Genomic DNA, 22,417 nt, shown 5'->3' with positions numbered 1-22,417 from the left:
CAGGGTGGGATTTTTGGGTGTCTGTGCAGGACCATGGGTTGGACTCTATGATTCTGATGAGCCCCTCCCAATTAAGAAATCAATTTGCTTATTCTGCTGTGACAAGGTGAAGTCTAAGGATGGAACCACTCCTCTCAAAGAATTTCTATCCACTCATCTGAAAGTATTTTGCTAAATATTAAAGGCCCAGTGGTATTGCCTCCCCTGTCTGTAAGGTTTATGAAAGCAGCAGTGTTTGAAGTCAGACTTTTTTGTTGAAAAGCATTGCACATTCCCTGAGCTGTTGTAGAGTTCAGAGTCCTGCTGCTCACCTCACAGTGCCTTCCAGGAACACCTGATAAACCTCACTATTACCCATTAACAGTGTCACCCAAGAGCCCATTCATTCTGTGACTCTCTGCTGTGCCAGGGCTCCCTGAGTGCTGTAGGACGCGTTACAGATGTTGGGTCAGGTTCACTTGGAATCTGCAAATTCCAGGAAAGTGAAGTTACCACCCAGACAGGGTCAGCACTGAGGCAGCAATAGCCAAGGTAGAGCTTTCCCACTAAACTTTTTACCATTTCCAAAGATTGTGTGATTATTTCTGGGGGTTTTGACATGAAAACAAATGAATAATAAAAAGTTATGTGCAGTGCCCACATACCTGAACTTACCTTTAACAGATCAGGCAGGCTGAGCTACTGTATTCTCTTTTTTGTCCCACTTTGGATCATGAACAGAAACCCTGCTGTGAGCAGTCACTAAGATAACTTTAGCCTTTTATGCTTGTGAGCAAACCAAATTTTCCAGTATTCTAAAAAGTGTAAGATCCACAGCTAATGCCAGAGCTACAAAGCACCGCAGGAAAGAAACCTGGAATCAGTCTCTGCTGTAGACCCATGCAACAGCACTGTCCCTGCCCATACCCTACAGGGAATCCCAAAAGCACAGACAGGATCCTCCCTGCCCCCAGAACACCAAGTGACAAATGTTCACAGGTACTCAACTGTTTAGGTCAAAAAGACCTTGGAGATCAAGTCCAGCTATAACCCAGGACCACCAAATCCACCAATACCCCCTGCCCATCAGCACCACACCTGCACATCTTGTAAGCACCTCCAGGAATGAGGATTTCTCCACTGCCCTGGGCAGCCTCTGCCAATGCCCAATAACCCCTTTTTTGTCCCAATATCCAATCTGAACCTTCCCTGGCACAACTTGAGGCCAGTCCCTCCCACCCTGTCCCTCGGGAGCAGAGCCTGACCCCACCTACCTGCAGTCAGGGAGCTGTGGAGTGCTGAGGTCTCCCCTGAGCCTCCTTTTCTCCAGGCTCAACATTCCAGCTCCCTCAGCTGCTCCTCACAGGCCTTGTGCTTGCAACAGGAACAGGAAAAGTTCAGGGTTAATGTGTGGACACCTTCAGAGTTCATCCCTGGAGAGCATGAGGGTGTTCTGAAGCTCTGTTTGAGTCCCCAGAAATGCACATTAGCTTGGATTACAGGCTGTCCCTGCCTGGGGAGCATCACACCCAGCTATCAAAATCCACAGGAGTTCCACATCCCTGTTTATGCTTTGAGGAAGAAGCCTGGGATCTGAAAGAACAAGTACTTTATATTTCAGTTCAGTGTTAGACAAAATTGCCAGCAGACTAACAGCAGGGCATCAAAACAGCATTTATTGACCTGGTTTAACCACATCCTACCATTGCCTGCACCATGCCAGGAACAAACTCTCAGTATCTTACTAGAATTCTGTTGTTATACAAACAAAATAAGCACATACTATCTCAATTGTATTCAAAAATATCTATTTCACCAGAAATATTTACAAGTGACACTTTTTCTTGAAAAGGCTGCTTTAAGCCAGAAAAAAAAATTACAAATAGTATAGGGAAAATCTAATAAATTAATTGAAAATCACAATATTCGTCATTGACTGCAAAAGAATCAAAGTTACATTTTTGGTTTTATTTTTTAGGGATAGCCAAGAATCCAAAAATAGTGGTTTGAGTCTAGACACTTATATAAATCTTGTGAAAGAATTAATTTGCTCCTGCAGTAACAACAGCTGCCACGTTTCCAAACTAATCCAGTTAAAAAAACTGTTCTAATAAAGTCTGTATAATTTTAAGTTATTTGTGTAGTCATTTATCTATGAGCTACAGTATTTGCTGGTTTATTTAGAATTCACTTCTAGAGTAGAAAAGAGAAAATGCATTTTACAATGGCAGAATCTCAAATTTCATTTATACAAATAGATTTCTATCAGTTCTTAGAAAGTGCCTGTTTATTTCTTCCACTTTTTTTCCATGATATAGCCCAAAATTTAGAAAAAGCAGAAAAGTTTATTCTAATAAAGCAAGAGAACTGATGATTTTGGCCCCATGTATGTAAAAAAGACATCTGAATGCAGGAAATTACATCCAAATTAAATGAAAAAAAATTCTATAGAGTTAAAAAAATCAATCCAAGAAGCCATTCTAGTAAATCACCATCACCAAAAATGCATCGTTTGCCAGAGGAGTCACATCATCTGTAAGATGCTCTGTCAAGCAGAGGAAGCCACTTCATGTCCAGACTGTCCTCATGAGGACAGGGTGGCTCCCCAGCAGCACACGGATGACATCTAGTGACAGCCACATCCATCTGTTCCCAACTCCAGCCTTCCTAAAAACACCAGCCCAGGCTGCCACCCTCACCTGGAGTGAGAGAGGTCAGGGTTGAACCTACATTTAAATGTCTGTATTAAAAAGATGCACATCTATCAGATATCTTCAAATGCTTTCCTTTCATTACCTGAATTAAAAAAATAAACCAAAACCCAAACATGAAGAAAACATGAAAAAATCTGTAATTTTATGATATATAATCTATGCAAAAATTCGTTTAAACCTTCAATACCAGAGATAAAAAGATCCTCTTGCTATATTAGTGCTATGTTGTTCTAATGCAACCTCTAAAGTGCCATCTTCTTGAGTCATTTGCTGTAACTGGGATACAATCCTTGCAAAAGCTGTTCCCAAAAATCATCCTGCATAGCATTTACTTACAAAGCTATAGCACAGAGAGATTTTAAAAAGTCACACACTCAAGCAGTAGAAAATTCTCCCAATCTCTCCAAAAACATAAAAGATGCTCTAGACTTTTAACATTTTTTCACCAACAGACAGTGCAAGCCTCACTCTGGAACCAAGACTATCCATTCACACTTCTCTAGTTAGTAAAGAACCTGAGACAAGACCAAAGTGCTTTATTACAAATAGAGCATTATTTTTCTCTGGTTCTATGCACTGCCTCTCTAATAATACATTACAAATAATACAAAACAGTAATTAAGGTTGTTGCTCTTTTCTTATTCCCTTCTCATGTTTGTGTACTGGGAAAAATGAGTGTTTTTTCTCAAAACATTCTCTTCTGTTTATTAGGGTGATCCAACCTCAATCCTTGTTCCCAGAACTGTAGGCTTCATTTTCACCTTTGACTGCAAAAATTGCACTGCTGAGAAGTGCAAGGAATCACAAACTGCATCATTTGAGCATTACAATACCTTATTTTACAACTGTAGTGTGTGCAAATTGTTATTTCACTTAAATTTAATAGTTACAAATATTCTCAAACCATATAAGTACAGTAGGTTCTACAGAAAGTAACATGGATAACTAATATTCTGCAACTTGAAACAAAACAATAAATAAAAGTTCCAAGTATTAAAACTAAGAAAAAGTAATCCTGTACATTGTACAGTACCTTTTGGTTAAAGCTTCTTAGCAAAAATATACTAAAGTGTTCTAAGCATTCCAGTTACAGATGGTTCAATATTAAAATTTCAAGGTTTCCTCATCATGAAAAAAATATTGCATTTGTCCACAGGTGCAGCAGAAGATGTCTCTCTCTGAACAAGGCTCCAGTCTTTAAAAATCCAGAGACAGCAAGTCTGGATTCAAAGGAACCATTAGAAAACTCCAATACAGTACTGAGGATGTAGGGTTGTTGTGCATGGGGGTTTCTGCCATTCCTTGCTCCCAGAAGAGCCCTAGAGAGCCCACTGGATGTCACTGAGGTCAGCTGGGTCCCCCAGGCCCCCGTCAGCCTCCAGGTAATTCATCAGCGCTGTCATGGCACTGTCATCGTTCTCGCAGATGGCATCGAAGTCCAGCTGGGAGCTGCCACCTGCACAGTGGGCAAAGCAGGAGCTTGAGGCAGGCATGGAGAACATGGTAACTTGCAAAACAGAATTGGTTTGAAGCACAACCTGCCTTTGAAGTCAAGGCAAATATTTTTGTGTTAAAAAAACCCCTAACTTGACTCCCTTTTAGTTTAACACCATTCCTCCTTGCTCTGTGTTGTTGGGATTGTTTTTACTTCTTTTTTCCCAAACCCTTATTAAAGAATTAGTTTTTTCTCCTTTGTGTTTCTTTTTCAGTTGGTTGGTTTGGGGTTGTCAGGGTTTAAGTTTTAAATTTTTCTGAAAAGGCTTATAGTTCAACCAGAAGAAAGCTGTATGTTATAAATAAACAAAGAAATCCCTGGCAAACGAGGGAGAAGAGGAAGATGGAAAAGTTTCTAAGAGCTAAAATACAGGATCAGCATAAACATGGCTTTTACAGCATTTTGCCTTTTATGTCAAACATAATGCAGTGGCATTTTCCTCTTATAGGGCCAGGAATCCTATGTCCAGATAAACTTAACAAGAGGAACATTTAAAAAAATCTTTCTAAACCATTTGGAGCAGTCCTGTGTATCAACTACTCCCAGCTTGCAGCTTAGAAAGAGGTAAAGTGCTAAAGGACAATAATACACAAATTCTAAGAAGTTCCCTGACATTGCATTGAAATACTTTTCCCTCCCTATCTCTGTCCTGGTGAGAGAACAGTAAGGTGCCTCATGAAAAGTGTAAGAATGCAATGGAAAACTTCAGTTACAGGTGTTGTTTTTTGTCATGAGATTGCCTCACTTACCAAATTTTGCTGTTTGCCTTGCAGCAATAACACATCTGTTTTCAGAGTGCTCTCAGCTTCAGCCAGCCACATCTCTTTACAATTCACACATGGTTGTAAAGTGGTGCACTCAGAAATGACACCAGGGATCAGAAATATCAGCCCCTGCAACCCCCAGAATAGCCCCAAGAGAAATAAATCTTACTGAGGAGAGGTTCATTACTGGGAAATGGAATAGCACCCTGGCTTTGTTCTGAATTCTCCAGAGCTTCTGTTTCTGAAGGACATAACTGAATCAGCTCTTTATTTGGCACCTGAAAGAGCAGAATTGGTAGAAAGGACAGAATTAGATCCTAAATTTAGACACAGATATTACATTACAGAAACATCAGAGATTCCTTAATTATTAAGAACTGAGTAGAGAAAGTGAAAAATATACCTCATCAGGCAGATATTTTGCATTTAGAAAAAAATATTTTATAAGTTCATATAGCACTGGACCTGGCTTAAATAAAAGTTATGATTTACACAGCTGTCAAAGTACTTCACAGTGATGGCACTGCTTGAGGCTCTAACTCAGTGTTCAGTAAATAAATCCAGCACCAAATGTACTGGTTTGCACTTTCCATATCCACTACCATAAACTACAAATTCCCAGTGATCTGATGTTTGTCACTGTCAAAACATTCCAGTTAAGAGATTAAAAAAGCCCTCATACCTTCTAGGTTCTATATGCATTAAACTATATTCATCATAGCAATAGAGATGGTAACCCAAAAAAAGATGATTTTTTCTCCTGATAGTTGTTTTATTTAACACATACATGTAATTTAGCAGGAGAGAGTCCTAGGATTGCCTGACTTGTGTACATTCTAGCAGGAAATTAATAAAGGCGAAATGCTTTCCAAAAGTATTTTAGAATCAAATGGGATACCAAAGCCTAGAATCAAGAAAAAATCTTCAATGCATATGATGAAATTATCCTTATGATGAGACATTCATAATTTAGAGAGTTCAGCATAAGTAAGTCAAACAACTCTTCAGGAGAAAGATCTGTGGTAACACAGGGGAGAACAGATCATAAAAAAAAGAGGGAAGTTAAACCAGCTCCTAGACCAGAATAGTGGGGTTTTTCCATAAGAAATGAGAATTGCAGTGGAAAGATAAACTGTATTTAACAGGAAAGAAATTTGCATTCAAGGAGCTGTTGGAGAAGTTTGTTCAAGCTGTGTCCAGTACAAAACATACAACATATTTAGGTAGGAAGAGATGTTAACTATTCCATAGCTATGGGCAGTAACTATGTTATTTATTATAACTATGTTAGTTATAGTTCGTGGTGTTACAAGCACTAGTAGATTTACAAGCACCACTAGATCAGCATAACTACTAATTTTTAGAAGAGTAATGAAATACCTTCAAAGTCCCAATTTTAAACATTTCAAAACAGCACAGATTTTTTTAAAGTCTCTTCAAAAGCATTAAGATTAAAAGTACAGATTCACAAAAACAAATCAGGGCAATCTGGCTCAAACACAGGTTGTGTGCTGACATTAACCTTTTCATTTTGGGTTTTTACAGGCAGGGGTGTACTCACATCACTGCAGTTTATAGTTAAAGCTGGAGAAGGTGACTTTCTGAGGAGATGTGATGGACTTAACTCTCCAGATGGTGAAGAATGCAACCTAAAATTGCATGTGTTTAGTTGATTGACCAGGTCACATTAATCAAACACTGAAAAACAGACTGTGTGGTGCAGAACCCACCAGACCTCCCCAGTGACAAAGCACAAGTCTGATAATTTGAAACAATAATGTCTTAAATTCTCCTGAAGATTCTAAATGATCCTGCTCCGAGCTTTGGTAGCAGAAAACAGAGGAGAGATCAGAAAAGGCCATGGGTCACAGTTCTATTCCTTGAGCACAGTTTTCTTCCTCTGTTGAATCACCAGCACAGTCATGTGCCCTGCCAGGCACGAGACTGACATAATTATAATGGTATCTCATAATGCTATTGCCCAACCTAAAAAGTGTTGTACATAGAATACAATAAAAGTGAAACTGGAGCAACCCTCATGCAATCATATAATTCCTCATGCCTATCTTTACTTAAAAGCCTAATGATGGTGTTATGCATTTATTACCTTTGTAATTCTAGTATTTCATTTGCAATTTCGGTTCCTATACTTCCAGCACCAAGAACTGTTCCAGAGGACATTCCAGGTACACTTACTAAAGACTGTTTTACAGCATCTGTAGATAAAAAAAACAAAGCCCAAACAAAACCTTAAACCCAGAGCACTTTCATTGCAGAGCAAGGATTCATTTTAAAGTAGCTTTTGTTCTAGATATACATATACCAGTGTATATTTTCATATATGTATTCAGAAATTATATTCCTTTAAATACTGATTCATGGCAGAGGGCGTTGCAATATAAATGTAAAATCTGTTTGTGAAAATTGTTGTTCTCCAGTAGTGAAATATATTTAATCATTGCCACCTCCAGTGTCTCTCACAGACATTGCAAAGAACATGAGTTTAAAATACCCTTGGATTTCTCACCAACTGAAATCAGTTATTGAAAGAACATTTTGAAAAGCAAATATAAAGCCTTGACAGCAAGATGATAGAACAGCATTTCTGCAGAAAGCAGAAATTTGCACAGCAGAAAAATAATAACAAAATATATTCTGTATCAGTATTCCCCTGTATTTTATAGATAAACTCAGCACAGTTACATCTGTTCCAAAAACTGGGCAAAATATGAACTGTCTGTGACAGAAGCACAATATCCTACTAACCAAATCCCCAGATCTAACAGAAGCTGCTGGAAATTAAAAGTAGGGTATATGCACTTCCTTTTAGAGTTCTGTGAATTATATCAATTAGGACTCTGTAAGTAACTAGACACTGAAAAAGAAGTAGCTTTAAAAAAGAAAATTATTCCTTCTTTGCATGCAATCTAGAATAAAATACTCCTGGACTGGATAAATTTAAACTGACTGGTCAGGAGATGCAGCTGTGATAACTGTAAGAAGTGACACTTGCCTTCTGTAGATTGGGAACTGTAGAGGACCTCTTCTTCAGCTGATTCCTTATGACCTCTGAGATTGAAAGAAATGAAAAAAAAATCCAAACAAACCACTAAGAGTCAGTAATTTTTTTTGTCCCAAGAGCAAAATCCAGCATATATTTATGTTCAATTTCAATAACACTTTACACAGAACCAAAGCTAACATCCTCAAACTAGAGAAATATAAGATATTCATCACATATTTCCATGTTCAATTCTTTGTAATGTTTCTGAGCAGTGGGTGAAATACTGATTTCCACTTTCCAATTTAAAAAGAAAGCCATTGTCTGTGTTCCATGACAAGGGAATAGGGCTGTCATTTTTAGTGTTTGGAGGGAAATCAGGTGACCAGGAACAAGCACAGGTCAGTGGCTGCCTGGTGTCAGCAGCTGCTGCCCTCCTTCCTCCTGCACACAGCTGCAAATGCCCACATCTCCAGGGCAGGCAAAAAAGTGTCCTTCTCTTTTCTTGGGGAAAAAGGACATGGGCAAAAGAGGTGGGTGATGTTGACCTAAGGCATGAACCAGATACAGAATGGGTAAAAGGCCCCCTCAACAACTTTGGTTAATGGAAATAAACCTCCCCTTTGTCCCTGCTCAAAACCCCAATCATTGGCAAAGATCCTCAGTAGCACTGGAACAATCCCAATTACAGCTCCTTTGCAAGGTGCAGAGAATTAAAAAGAACTACAAATAAAAAGAAGAATTAAGCACACACATTTACTGTCCCTCAGGCTCCACCCTTGCAATCAATTTGAGTGGATCTTTCTGTCCTGCCTTGCATTTCCACCATCTATCAATTGTGCTTCTCCACCTTCTGACACCTGGGGGTAGAGCAGCACTTGGAATTGGGTCAACTGACACACAGAGGGTTGTAAAGACCAGAAAAAAATGCAGAATTAACTTGACAGTTCCATTTATTAAAATCTACTTCTCTTAAAGATCCTTCCCTTCTTCCTTTAACAAGAAACTCTTTAATCTCTTTTTTCCCCTACTGGGAAACAGCACAGTTTTCAGAGTCGAATCCACAACATAGGACTGAAACAAAAATAGCTGGTAAATGCTAAAAAGATGTTTGTCCAAGTTGTTCAGCCCCTTTTTGTGCAAGATTGATGCTTTCTAGTCTTGTTCTGCTTTCTAAGCAGGTTATTTTAGTGCTTACTAAATTAATTATGACAAAAAATAAATGGAGAGTCATATAAATTACTTACAATACCACAGTGTTGTTTGATACAATGTACTCCAGCTCTTTGGTCCAAGGATTCATGAAACTAAACCACTGACTCTTTAAAGTAACAAAAGTCCCATCTTTTGCTCTAAATTTGTAGGAATTTGTAAATACTTTTTCTTTGTTCTGCAACACTAGATAAGAAAAGAAAAGTTATAATCATCATATTTAAGCTTAGAAAGGTAAAGTTAGAAATAATAAATCTATTTTATAGCATCATAAAACCAAAATGTTTCTGTTGGCCAGACATAGAATAAACATGCCAGAACAAACCGGGACCTGTTCTAAAATCAAACTATATAGTTTCAGCAGGGTCATAAATCTTACATAAATAAGCAAGTACTAAGTTCCTGCAAAACACTAGGAGACTCATGACTTGGTGAGCTTTAATTAGTGTCTTTAATGATGTTATCAGACACATCTGCTCTTCAGGATTCCTCCCCTTTCTTACAAAGAATGGAAGCAGAGGGTTTGACAGATGTGCTGACATTATTCCTCCACAATTAAGACCCTGCACCAGGAGCCAAGACAACACAAGTTTCTCTCTGCTTTTATTCCAAGCCTTACACAGGCTTGTCTTAACACAGACATCACAAAGGGCCATGCTGAGGTTGGGTAGTTTGGGTTTGCAGTGTTCTCACTTGCAGTTACACCTAGCTGTAAGTAGTCTGAGAGGACCAACTGTTTTGTACCTTCTTTGTGTTTTTCAGCTAGGTGATTGTGATCATCTTGATGGCAGTACTCATAACAAGAAGTTCCTAGAAGCTCTTGTGGCAGATACCCTAAAATTGCTGTTGCGCTGTTAGAAATAAAAACGTGAACTACAGCAGACTCAAAGCTGTTTCCTTCAGTATCAGATAAAGCAGAGCATTAATATTTAAACAAACAGATGCCTGTGTTCATGTTTGGGGAAAAAATATAGCATTAGTACAGCTCTAAAACATCAGGAAATATTTTTCACAGCAAATTATCCCTTTGCAATGATTGACAATTCAAAGGTAAAGTAAATGTTTAAACATGCAAACCACATGTACACACAAAATGCTTCTGTTTAGTGGCTCTCCCTCAGCCGGTCACAGTACTGGTCACACATAAGAGTCAATAAAAAACTCAGCACTTGAATTTTGCTCTTCCACTCACTGGAATTATTGTCAAACCGACACTTTTAGTAGAAAGCAAAGAAGACTGAAAGCAGTAACATTTCCAGTGACAATGAAATTCCAAATGCAAAATGGTAACTAGGTCTCTACAACAAATAAAAGTCTGGTTCAGAAAGTAGAGAAAATGGGAACTTAGTTCTCACTTCTAATAAAATAATTTGGTACCTCACTTAGAATGTATTTGTTACAAATGGTAAGACTCTCAGAAGTAATAACTTCTGGGTAAATGTTATTACTTCAGTCTTGTGCAGAGCTACAAAGCTCTAATTTGAGATTTTTCTTTATGAATAAATTGAGTCCATTTTCTATAGGACAATACACTTCTATTCATTATGTATTATTTGACAAAAAATAAAGCCCAAGTACCCATAGTTTAAGAATTAACTGCTTCTTGTGTAGAGCAGAAAAACATTCTGAAAATTAGAATTTTTGAGAATTTTCAAAAAATTCTCAAAAACTGAGAATTTGAATTAGAACTTCTGCCCTGCTGGAGAAATTACAGATTTGACAGAGGATCAGGAAATGAAAGCAGTTGTGTCATTTCTCTTCATTAAAAAACAAAAGGCTTACCGCTGATCTACATAAACAAATTTTCCATCCATGGCAAATCGTGTAACAAATTCTGTTGCTTTGACTTTTATCTCTCCACTCTTTTGTGGAACAATATAAGGGTGTAACCTCCCAATGGCAACAAGACAGTTAAAGTTACTACTGTCCTTTTCTACATCATTTTCCTCTTCTACTCCCACCTCATTAGGAGGCCAGTTCTTCAAATACCCAGTACAGTGAATGGTGCAGTATTTTCTGTGATCTAATAGAGAGAAATTAAATAAGAAGCAGTTATTGTTCAAAGAGTAAACCAAATTACTTATTTTATTGTGTTGGCCATGAGACCAGCAACTTAATATTTCATGCTTACCTACACCAACTGTACAAAGCTATGGATCATTTTAGAGTAATTTTGAATTATTTTTGTTCTATTCAATTTGGGCTTACCTGCAGAGAGAGCTTCTAACCCTATGTAAGATTTAGGAGGATGAGTTATGGGTACTGGCAGTTCAAATACAAGTTAGACAGAAAACAAAGCAATAACCCACAGATCACTCTGTTTTTATATGGATTGTGAATTAAAATTAACCTGAGGCCCTCTGTAGCTTCCAAATCAATTTACCTTTGGTGAGCATAATGGCCTGAACATATGCTCACTGCAGTTGAGAAAGAATCAGCTTATTTTCTATTTATCTCTGGTTTCTGAAGTTTTGTGGGAATACAAATATTTTAAATATCTTAAATCCCAGCATACACTGTCATTCCCTTTTTGCTCTCTAAATAACATGAAAACACCCTCATAAGCATCACGGTTTGACATTATGTATCCTACAATAGGTGTACTCTTTCCCAAAAAAATGCCAAAGCACTCTTGACACCTCTATGCTGAACAGGATGCTTTCCATAGTTTTGATTTTCCCCTCTATTACAAAAAAAAACCACAGATCAACTCTGCAAAATGAGAAACTGAGTTATCCCACTATGATTTTGTCACAGTTTGCCTTCCCTCAAAACTGCTTACTTAGAGAAGGTAAATTCTTATCTCACTGAGTTATCTGATGCATCAAGGGATATCAAATTCTATTTACTTACAATCACGGGCCTCTTAAAATTTGTGGTGTATCTCAACAGTAACAGGTTACATTGAAAAACAGAACTTGCAGGATTTTTTCAGGATCAAACAATTTCAGCACACTTTTGCAAAAATCATTACTAAGTTATTAAAACAAAAGCTGGAAATTGCATTTTAAAATTGAAATTTAAATTTTCACTGGAAACTTGACAATATTACACTGCTCTATGGGCATACCAGAATATGAACTAAAGTAAAATTACTGGCAAAATTAATGGAATTACACCAATAAATTAACTTTACCATGAACAGGGGGAAAAAGGAAAATGCATACTTTTAAATACAAACAACACAAAAAGTAAGTCAGAAAAAAAAGTTGGTTTACTTGCTTTTTTCCCTTCAAAATAGTAGAGTTTGCAGGCTTTATTCACTCAGTTATCTTCAAGACATAAGTTTAGTTTCATTCTTCTGATCTGCTCCAGTTCTTTCAAATATTTCCCTGAGACTTCTCAAATTTGATCACAACAGACCACATGCTCCTATAGAGCCACTGTACCTCAAGTTCCTCCCTCCCTCTTTCCAGGAGGGCACCGGGAGGAGAAAGAGAACAATTAGACTGTTTTTCAAAAGGTGTCCCTGGTTCCCATTTACACTGCTCTACAGCTACTTGGTGAGATCAGTAGGAACTAGAAAGCCATTAGTGACTTGGAATTTAAACAAGTTTCAAGAGAGAAAGCCCCCATTTCACCTCCACTCTCTGAATACCTTTCTTCTTTGGGTTGGGCAAACACTCCTTCTCCTCTTTGACTGTGGTCCTGCTACACTTTATGCGACAGAAGAAGGAACGCCGAGCACCAGAGTTCAGCCGAGCTGGTCCAGCTTGGAAATCTGTGTGTACTTGCAAGCCAGCTTACAAAGATTTCGTAAAGTAGTTAAAAACAACCAAAACCAAGCAATAAAACTTCAGAAAACAAGGTGCTTTCCGCATTTACCTCCCAGTACATTGTCCTCACTGTTTAGCTGCCTAAATTTTGTACTTACAATTTAAAAAGTCTAATAGTCTAAATAGGGCAAAGAAAACATGATTGACAGAGATTCCAAAATTAGAAAGAACTACTAAATTATGTATAGACCCTTTTTGATATTCTTAATAGAATTTTACTACAGATGCTTTATAAACTTTAATTTTGTACAAGGAAGAACTATAAAGATGCTTGTAAAAGCCAGCTATAAAATAGGCATTAGCTGCATAGTACACAAAACAGGCATTAGCTGCATAGTACACAATGCTTTCCTTATTAGAAACAACTGTAAACTAAAGAAGGTTTGGTTACTTTGGGATTGACACTTAGCATTTTCAGAGAAGACAGTGACTCTTGATATTGAAGTATTTTATCCCATGTTCGACTACATCAGGTCTTTTGTATTGACAAGACCTAGCAAATACAAGAAAAAAAAGCAGTATGCTGGTAGGAAGAATGTCAGACCACATCTTGGTAAATGCTTAACAGTGATTGCAGTACAGAATTAACAGAATTTCTGTAACTCTTATGATCTAAAATCAATTCTCTTCTGGGCTAGCTTTTCAACTCTAATGCATTTTAAGCAGCAGATACACATTCAAATGTTTGCTTCTTTCGTTCATCCACACATCCATACAAACACCTGAATACATCCTGACTAATAATTAGATTTATTAACATCTCTTTAAAAATATCAGCACATCCAGCTCTGACTTACTTTTGCCATCTACGAGCTTCTCTCTAGGTGAGACATCCGATGAAGAAAGTTGCTCCTTAACTTTTGCAACATCTTTTGGATGTAAGTAATCAAATAAACTTTGTCCAATTAAACTGGCCTATTAGAAAAAAACAAAAAAAAGCAACAAAACCCAAAAGAGATGAGAACCACACCATTTTGGAACAGGACCCCACACATTACTTATCTCAGGAAAACAACTGTCTACACCACTAAAAAAAAAAGCCAATACCATAGTTACTCCAAACATCAATATTTTGTTTTACATTTCATTTGTCATTGTTTAATATAAGTTTTATTTAAAAGGGTAGTAAAAACATAGTTTGTTCCTTCCCTTTGAAAAACAGCATATTTAGTTGGAGATCCAACAAGTTCTGTACAACCAAATGCTTTATTTATGTAAATAATGCAATTCCTGCTCCTAGCCAAAGAAGGTTATACACAAAGTAATTTCACTCTCAGAAGTATTGGGGAAGGAGGGAAGAAATAGAAAGGAGGATGAAATATTCAACTATCTAATGACTCTGAGGCCAAATGTGGTTGGACAAACTGGCACCACAGAGCCAGGAGCAGGCTGGAAGCAGGGCTCAGCTCACCACAGCACTCAGCAGAGGATATTTTCAGGGATGTCTCCAGCTGGGATGCCTTCTACCTGCTCACTCTGTTCATCCCAAGTAACTGACCTGCTGCAACACTTTCCTTTGGAATGGGAAGGAATTCTCACAGAAGTGGGAGAGTTTGCTTTTCCACTGCTTACCTTCAGCACAGCAACCAAATCAAAGGACATAAAGGAGCTGTGTTGACAAGCTCTACTCTAGACTCAAACTCAGGACAAACACCCAGTCTCCTGCCTTTTCCCAGTCCCCATTTAATCCCAATGCAATGGGAAAATGCTGAGTGCTGCTGAGACAGCCTAACAGCAGCCTTGCCAAAATATACAGGTATAATAAACCAGATAAAGCTGCAGCATGGGATTCAGAGCCTAGAACAACTCCTACACAAGCTAATAAATCCATGGGTTTTGATTAAAGTCAGTCATGTCCTCTGAATCTCCTTGTCTGGAATACAGGAGTTCTTAAGGGTCTGGAAGTAGGTATGTCTAACATGACTGACTCCAGAAAGGCACTTTCAGCTCTTGAACAAAATCAGTGTAGAAGTTAAAAAAAAAAACAACTCTGCTTGATGCTTTTTCCCCTACAGGCTAGAATTAAGGAGGAAGTTTTTCACAGAAAGAGTGGTCAAATACTGGAATCATCTACCCAGGGAGGTGGTGGAGTCACCATCCCTCGATGTGTTTAAAAAAAGACTGGATGTGGCACTTGGTGCCATGATCTAGTTGAGGTGTTAGAACATGGGCTGGACTCGATGATCTTAAAGCTCTCTTCCAACCTAGAAATTCTGTGATTCTGTGATTCATTTAACTTTAATTAAAGAAGATAGTTTTGCACTTAAAAAAAAAAAATCTATGAAAGACTCCAGATTGGTTATCTGTACATTTATAAAGAAAACTAAAATAGCACAAACGGTTTCAAAGTTACAAAAGTAGACAGATGGCAGCACTAACTGTTTTAGCCTCTGTTTGTGAAACAGAAGTCATTGATAGAGGAACAAATTATCATCCCTGGATTATTTGTGGTAATTGCCCATCATGCTAAACACCAACTAATGGAAAGTACATGTATTTTGGCAATTTCCCTGGCTGTACAGGCTATGCTGGCTGCCATTCAGTTTGTCTCAGGTTAGGGGTACATGCTTGGACAATTACTGTGAGTCATGTGTTATGTGGTACATGCCAGCATAAAGGCAGCACCAAGGAAAGCTTTCATTAACTTCCACTGCTCAACTACCCATTTTCCTTGGCCTAAAAAAAACCTTAAAATCACTTCACTATGTGAAAGAAAATCTCTTGCACACAGAAATTAGGACATCTTCAAATTATCCCTTCCTCTCAGACTGGCAGTTTTCTTAGGGATGATCAGCTGAAATCTGGTGCTGTTCCTCAGGTTGGGAACACTGATGTACTTGCACATATTTTCTTACAGGATATTCAGCTTTACTCTGAATAAGGTTAAATCAAAGAAATTCCAAGAAATTATACACAAGGATTGGTTTGATGTAATATAAAATAAAATATAAAAGTTTTAAAATTCCTAAGAAAATGCAAGGTAAAAGCAAGCAAGAAACAACAATAACCACCTGATCATAATTCAGTATTTTGCAAACTGATTCAGAGACAAACAGAATTTTTCCTCTGTTGCATCCAACCACAAACAGGAATCCATCTGCAGCCTGAAAATATAAAGATACTGTCTTTAAAAACACACAATTAAAATAAACAATGAATATTAATGACTACAAGGAAGCATACTTTTAATCCTGATTTTTAAAATTAAATACAAGAAAGCTAGAGAGGGGCAAGAGGAAATGGCTCCACACTGACAGAGGGTGTGCTTAGATTGGATATTAGGAAGAAATTGCTCCCTGTGAGGGAGCTGAGGCCCTGGCACAGGCTGCCCAGAGATGCTGTGGCTGGCCCTGGATTCCTGGAAGTGTTCCAGGCCAGGTTGGATGGGATCTGAGCAACCAGAAATAGTGGAAGGTGTCTTTGCCCATGGCAGGGAGTGGAATGAGATGAACTTTAAGGTCCCTTCCAACTCAGGCGATTCTGTGATTCTAAAAAAAAAGCAATTAAGATTGCAAGGACCAAACAATGCCTTCAACCACAGACAGCTAAAGTTCCTTAAAGACATCTTTGGCAAAAGTCCAGCTACAAAACAGCTTCTTTTGGGAGCCATTCTTGGCAAAGTAGATCTTGGCAAAGCATTGTTGCAGCAAAGGAAAAAACCCACAAACCTAGCTGTGAATGAGGTGTGTGGGTTTGTGATGAAGTGTGCAAACAAGAGGGAAGATTTTATTCCAGGTATTTTCTGCACCTTTTGCAAAGCACATCTTTAAAAATGCCCATTTTGGTAGGACAGCCAACAACTGTGAGGATATTCCTGCATAACTGGCAGCATTCTCTGCAGTTGCATGAAGATTTTTAGAATGGATGTATTAAACAGGCAGACTGTACACAGATTATTGTCCTTCCAGGGCTGCTGCCTGCCATGCTCCTAAACCATCTCTGCACACCTTCATGAAAGCCTGGGTAGTGCACAGAGTTTAATCAGTACAAGAAAACACTTGCCTGAAGGAAATGATGGGAGAAAAAGCACTGTCCAACTAAAAACTGAAGCTTTAACAATGACATGATTTATCTGAGAGTTTCCCTCCACTCACCCTAAGGATTAACTGCCGCAGTTCATCATCCTTCAGAAATGAAGGTTTATACCGCACTTCTGAGTAGGAGCTGCTGGAACCTGGGAAATGGGTCATTCACAGAGATCATGGCAAAAGTTACATTTTAAACTCACTTTTAGCAGAGCTATACTTGCTATGTCTTTTAGAATTTTTCTCTATGACCCCAATAGCTGAATTAAAAAAATAATTCAAAGCTCAAGAAATACTAAAAATAAAATTAAAACAGATTTCAAACATATCTGGTAATGAAAACAGATGCACATAACTGTTTTTTTTCTTGCCCTTTATTAACACAAACCAAGCAAACTTCTATTCAGATATCATTAATGTACTGCAAGAGAAATGGTATTAGGAGAAGTGAATTTTCTAGAAACATTTCATAGGTATATTTCAGACCTCTTAACTAAATTCTCCTTCCTGAAACAGAATAATTCCAATATTACCAATTATCTTTAGACATTAATAATGCTTCATTATTACTATAAAGCCAACAATCAAAAAACCAAACTGTTGTAGTTAAATTGAATGTCTCACTAAATATAGTGAGACTGACTCACTGCATGTACTGTTCTAGCACCCATGGCAAGTACTCTGTAAATTAGTTTTTGTTCATTACACTTTTATCCATTAAATTTTTTTTTTGGTGTTACATTTTTTGTAACAGTTGAACATTTCAGCCCATTTCATCATGCACTATAACTCCACATAGTATATTGTATTCTCTTGAACCATTTGTTTTGAGGTAAATACAACTGTGCTGGGTGAAGTCCAGTGTTTACATCCTGTTGTTAAAATACAAATGCTTGAGCTGAAGATTTCTTGTTTAACTGCAAGTGCAGTTACTGTCCTGCTGGTTTACATTATTTCCTGCTGGTTCACATGACTTCTTCATGCAGACTCTCAGTCCTTTAGAAAAACCTCAAAACCCTTTACACCTGAGCCATTTCTATGATTCTATTACTGCCAAGGCAGCAACTTATTTAATTTTCTTCACTTCTTTGACCCAAAACTAACTGGGTTCTCCTTAGACCTGTTTATTCATAATCAGTGGGTTTTGCAATGCAGAGGGTCTTTGATCTTTGCTTAGAGTTGACCAAATGATTATTCTGAAACAGTGGTGCCAAAACACCTAAATATTCTGTGCAGCTGATACAAGCTGCACATTGCAGAGTTTATTTGGATATATTTTTTTGGGAGAGAGGGGGAAAAAAAATCCAAAAACCTAGCAATAGCAGAAGGAGAGCAAAGAATATTTCCTGGGCTGATCCTCACACTAAAGCATTCCCTAAGATCCATTATTAACTTTCTCAGTTGACTGGGCTACCAGAAGTTTCTGTTTCTTGCTACTATCTACCATGTGAGGGTTTTTAAGACTTTAATGCAACCAAAGTCATTGACCATTTTGTTAAATTATTTTCTGTCTTGCAACCTTCCTTTTGACTCCTGTACCTTCTAAAAAGGATCAAGGAGTAACCCAAGAGCAAGGCATGCCCTGAGCAGACAGGAAATATCAGAAACTGAAGGGTGGCTTTTTTTCTGCTGTACTAAGCAAAAACTTAAAATTACGTTCTGACAGCTACAGACATGAACACTTAAATGAGGAGCAGACTCAGAACTAAATACAGTAAGGAAATGTAAAATAAAATACTCTTGGTTTATTTAAAACCTGGGAAGATACACACAACAACTCCTACTAGAACAAGGATTTACAGGATGATGTTTCCCAAACTCACCTTTTAAAGACTTCAAGTGCTGCACAGCCATCCGTAGCACTGTGAGCTTGTCCAGCTTTCGGGCCATGGGATTGCACTGTGGTATCATGGCAGACAATTCCTCTATCAAATTATTCATTTTGTCTCTTCTTCTTTTCTCTGTCTGACTGTGAGCCTCTCTAAGAAGAAAAATTATTTTTAAAGAGTGATGTAGGACACATGATTGTCCCCATAATATTCAGTTTCATTTTGGGAATGGAACTATCACCAGTACTACTGCACTGAAGCAGTTTTTCATATGCTACTTCTACTGGACAATTGAATTGGATTCACTTCAACAAAGATGAAATGGGAAATACTGAGGAGAAGAGATATCCCAAGCAACAATTTGATTACATTTGGCAGGAACAAGAGGTTATGAAGACTTCTTAAACATAAACCTTTCTTGAGACCCTTGCCATGCAAGTGATGACTTGGACACTTCAGTGTGTCCCAGAGAACTCTTGATGTCATTGGGAATCAGTGAAAGACATTCTTGCTCCCACCTCTACCTGGCCTGTGTAACTAAGATAGGGTGTTCATTCTGCTGCCTTTTAAGAAACCCCACAGCAATAAACATTACTTTTCCACATGCTTCTAAGAGATGGAGTGGAAACTGAAAAAAACAAGTCGTGCCTTGTGTAATTGACCAGAAGTATCCCAGAAAGCTTTCCTGATAAGGTGGTACAAAGGCTGTCTCAGGTTTCATCTCTTGGTAAGCCTGTCAAGAACTCAGCCACAGAAAGAGCTTCTCTTCTCAGTGAGTTTTCATCAGGAAACTCCTTCTAGGGCACATGGTTGCACACCACAAGTGCATTTATAGCTCAGGTCACCTTTTCTTTACTTCTTTCTAGTGCATTATGTCAGCTTTTCAACCCATCTCCTTCCCTCTAACACCCTCCAGCAGATTAAGGAAGGTTTCATTCACTCTCTTCCTCCTTACCCAGAAGATAAGTCAGCCACTCAATTAAAGCCCAGATGATTTTTCTTTCTAATTGAGGCCAGACACAGTAGTATAGTTATGCAAAATGAGGAATAAGTTTTGGTTAACTGATCTCCAAAACTTTTCCTTGCAGGCATACTGCAACGGAAGTTATTAAAGGCAATAAAGTTAACTACACCTGGCCTGTTGAGAAAGAGCAAAGTACAGTTTTAAAGATCTACCTGAATACTATTTTAATTAAAAAAAAAAAAATAAAGCCTTCACCTCACAACTAATTCTGGGTCATTCTACCAAGCATTTAGCTTTTCTCTCTCAAAAGCCTTCCATGAGATTTAATTTTTTGAGTTATGCTCACATCTGTGGGTTCACCCAACTCTTCCTTTATGTCAGGTAAGAACAATCAAGTAATATCCTGGGTATGCTCCTTGAACTGTGAACTTCAGGAAGACAAATACATGCATTCCAGGAAAGGGAACAACCTTCCACATCTCTGAAGGTCAATAAAGAATTATAACAAACTGGTCAGGTTGGTGCAGAAATTCAGGGGATGATTGAATGATTGAAAAAGGCTTCTGTTGTTTGCCACAGCCACAAAGGCAAAGGGAGAAAAGCAGGTTCCACAATAAGCTAGAGACAAATAATACTGGAAGGAGATAACTGATAAGCAAACCTCCAGACACCTTTGTACTGATTCTTTTTCCCTCCAACTAGTGCACCAAAAAGTCAGGAAAAAAGTTAACAATGCCACACAGAAGCCATTAAAGCAATGTACTACAATCTTATAGAGCAATCTGGGACAGTCTGTGAAGAAAAAATAATTTTGAAGTGAAACTGTAAATATATCTTGGAACATTTTAGTTTCTTTAATTTTGTTTCAATTACAGGAACACTTCATAATTACTAGCTAGCATACTATATAAATAATACTTCTGACAGCATGCTGAGTGGATTATGTATTTCTGGTTTGATATCTCTGCTCACATGAAAAATGAAAGACTTATTTTTAAATCAACTTTACAGCACAGCTCTGGTTTTACTACATGGTTTGTCTGCAGTTTAAAATATTTGTTTGGCTGAACTGTGGTCACACAACATTTCAAATCTGGCAAGTGCTCTATGTGAATTTCAGTTTATGTGAATTCAAAGTTCAATGGCAAAACTTGAATAATTCCCTACACAAAAGCTTGTTCTAGAACAAGAAATCTTTGTTGTACTTTAGCCAAATCTATTTCCATGTGGAACAAATTCCAAATACCTCCAGAAGCAGACAAATCTAGAAAAAACAATTCTCAAATTCATACAGATGAAGGATCAGCTCCTTACACGACTTAAGTGTACTGCATTTAATTCTCACCTTAAAAACTTCAACCTCATGGTTTTGCTAAACCAATTGAGATATTCTGCGGCAACATTTACCAAAATTATTAGCAAATAAAATCCTCAAGGAGGCTTTAAAAATTACTATACATTTAGCAAGGAAAAGGAAAAGCTTACTGTTAAATATTTGATAAAGTTTTAATGAATGTTATCCACAAACTCATATTTTACTATTTACTACTATTTTACTTATGTTTTACTATTGAATTTCAGTCTTCACTAGCAAAACATATTTCTATTGAAAATGAGTACCTGAAGTCTTTTACTTTAACATGTTCTTCATCTTCACTCCTAGAAAAAACAAGGTACAGAGTTTTACATTACATATTTAATACTAGGCACTTCTTTCCTCCCACAAATTCCAGAAGATAGAAAAATGCTACAAAATTACTGTGGCTCCAGCAAAAGCAAACCCACAAAATCTCTCAAGCATAACTGACCTAGCAAGTGATGCATAACAGAAAGAGACCAGAGCACAACTGGCAATATTCACAGTTGTATGAACATATTAAAGGGATAGTTCATAATTATGGGGCTTTTTTTACTCTGGAGACAACAACATTACTGGAGCACTCAAATAACTTAAGACTAGCCTTGATTTTATTTTTTTGTTTAAAGTTTTATAAGATAAAAATGTATGTTTTTATTTCTCATAACTTATTGTCAAGTTATAAAATAAGCAATCCTAAATTACATTTGAAAAAACCCAAAAACCCTAAGCTATTTCCCATACCCTACAGCAATGACTGGGAAGTCATAAAGTAATAAAACTGTGAATGAAACACAGTCTTAAGTGTCTGCAGCACAATCAACACTCTCTAACAGGAAACTATAAAGGATGATTCAAACAAGGCAATGAGCTTTTCTTTCCCTATGCCCACTGCACTGTTCCCCACTCTTTGGGAAGAATTGATGGCCTTGGTACCATGAGAATCAAGAGGAGAGGCCAAGCAGGCAGCAGGTGTCTCCCACAAGGAAAGGGAAGCAGGAGGATCCTTGGAGATTACAGCTTCAGGAAAGGTGCCAAAAGCTGCTGCCACCTGCAACTGAGTACTGAACCCAGTGAGGATCCAGAAGCCAAACTAACAAGGCAGACTCTGGGATTTCACTGGAACCCAGCAATCTTCTAGACAGTCTGAAAAACCCAAACACAGGAGGAGGTTTGGCTCACAACACCCCAAGACTTTCATTCACTGAAATAGTTTCAGATTTAGACAAGTTAGCAATAACTAATATTGTCCTTCCATTCTAAAATAAACTTACCAGAAATATCTATATACTGTGAATTCC

The 22,417-nt window shown here is 37.7% G+C and overlaps 1 protein-coding gene across 1 annotated transcript in view; it reads right to left on the bottom strand.

Annotated features, from left to right (window-relative positions):
* Nucleotides 1-1,646: 1,646 nt before the first annotated feature.
* BMAL2 (basic helix-loop-helix ARNT like 2) overlaps nucleotides 1,647-22,417 on the bottom strand; it is a 32,988-nt gene continuing 12,217 nt past the window's right edge. Inside the window, 14 exon segments of the mRNA XM_058806129.1 lie at nucleotides 1,647-4,149; nucleotides 5,122-5,230; nucleotides 6,514-6,601; nucleotides 7,060-7,168; nucleotides 7,966-8,021; nucleotides 9,201-9,351; nucleotides 9,910-10,016; nucleotides 10,948-11,188; nucleotides 12,764-12,907; nucleotides 13,739-13,856; nucleotides 15,953-16,045; nucleotides 17,036-17,115; nucleotides 18,790-18,947; nucleotides 21,380-21,418. Of these exon segments, the coding sequence (XP_058662112.1) occupies nucleotides 4,013-4,149; nucleotides 5,122-5,230; nucleotides 6,514-6,601; nucleotides 7,060-7,168; nucleotides 7,966-8,021; nucleotides 9,201-9,351; nucleotides 9,910-10,016; nucleotides 10,948-11,188; nucleotides 12,764-12,907; nucleotides 13,739-13,856; nucleotides 15,953-16,045; nucleotides 17,036-17,115; nucleotides 18,790-18,947; nucleotides 21,380-21,418 (1,630 nt within the window). The 3' untranslated portion in view covers nucleotides 1,647-4,012.

The sequence above is a fragment of the Ammospiza caudacuta genome, chromosome 5 (genome assembly GCF_027887145.1).
Source record: "Ammospiza caudacuta isolate bAmmCau1 chromosome 5, bAmmCau1.pri, whole genome shotgun sequence".
Classification (NCBI taxonomy): domain Eukaryota; kingdom Metazoa; phylum Chordata; class Aves; order Passeriformes; family Passerellidae; genus Ammospiza; species Ammospiza caudacuta.
Note: the sequence above shows the minus strand (reverse complement) of the source record. Positions and strands in the feature narration are given on the sequence as shown.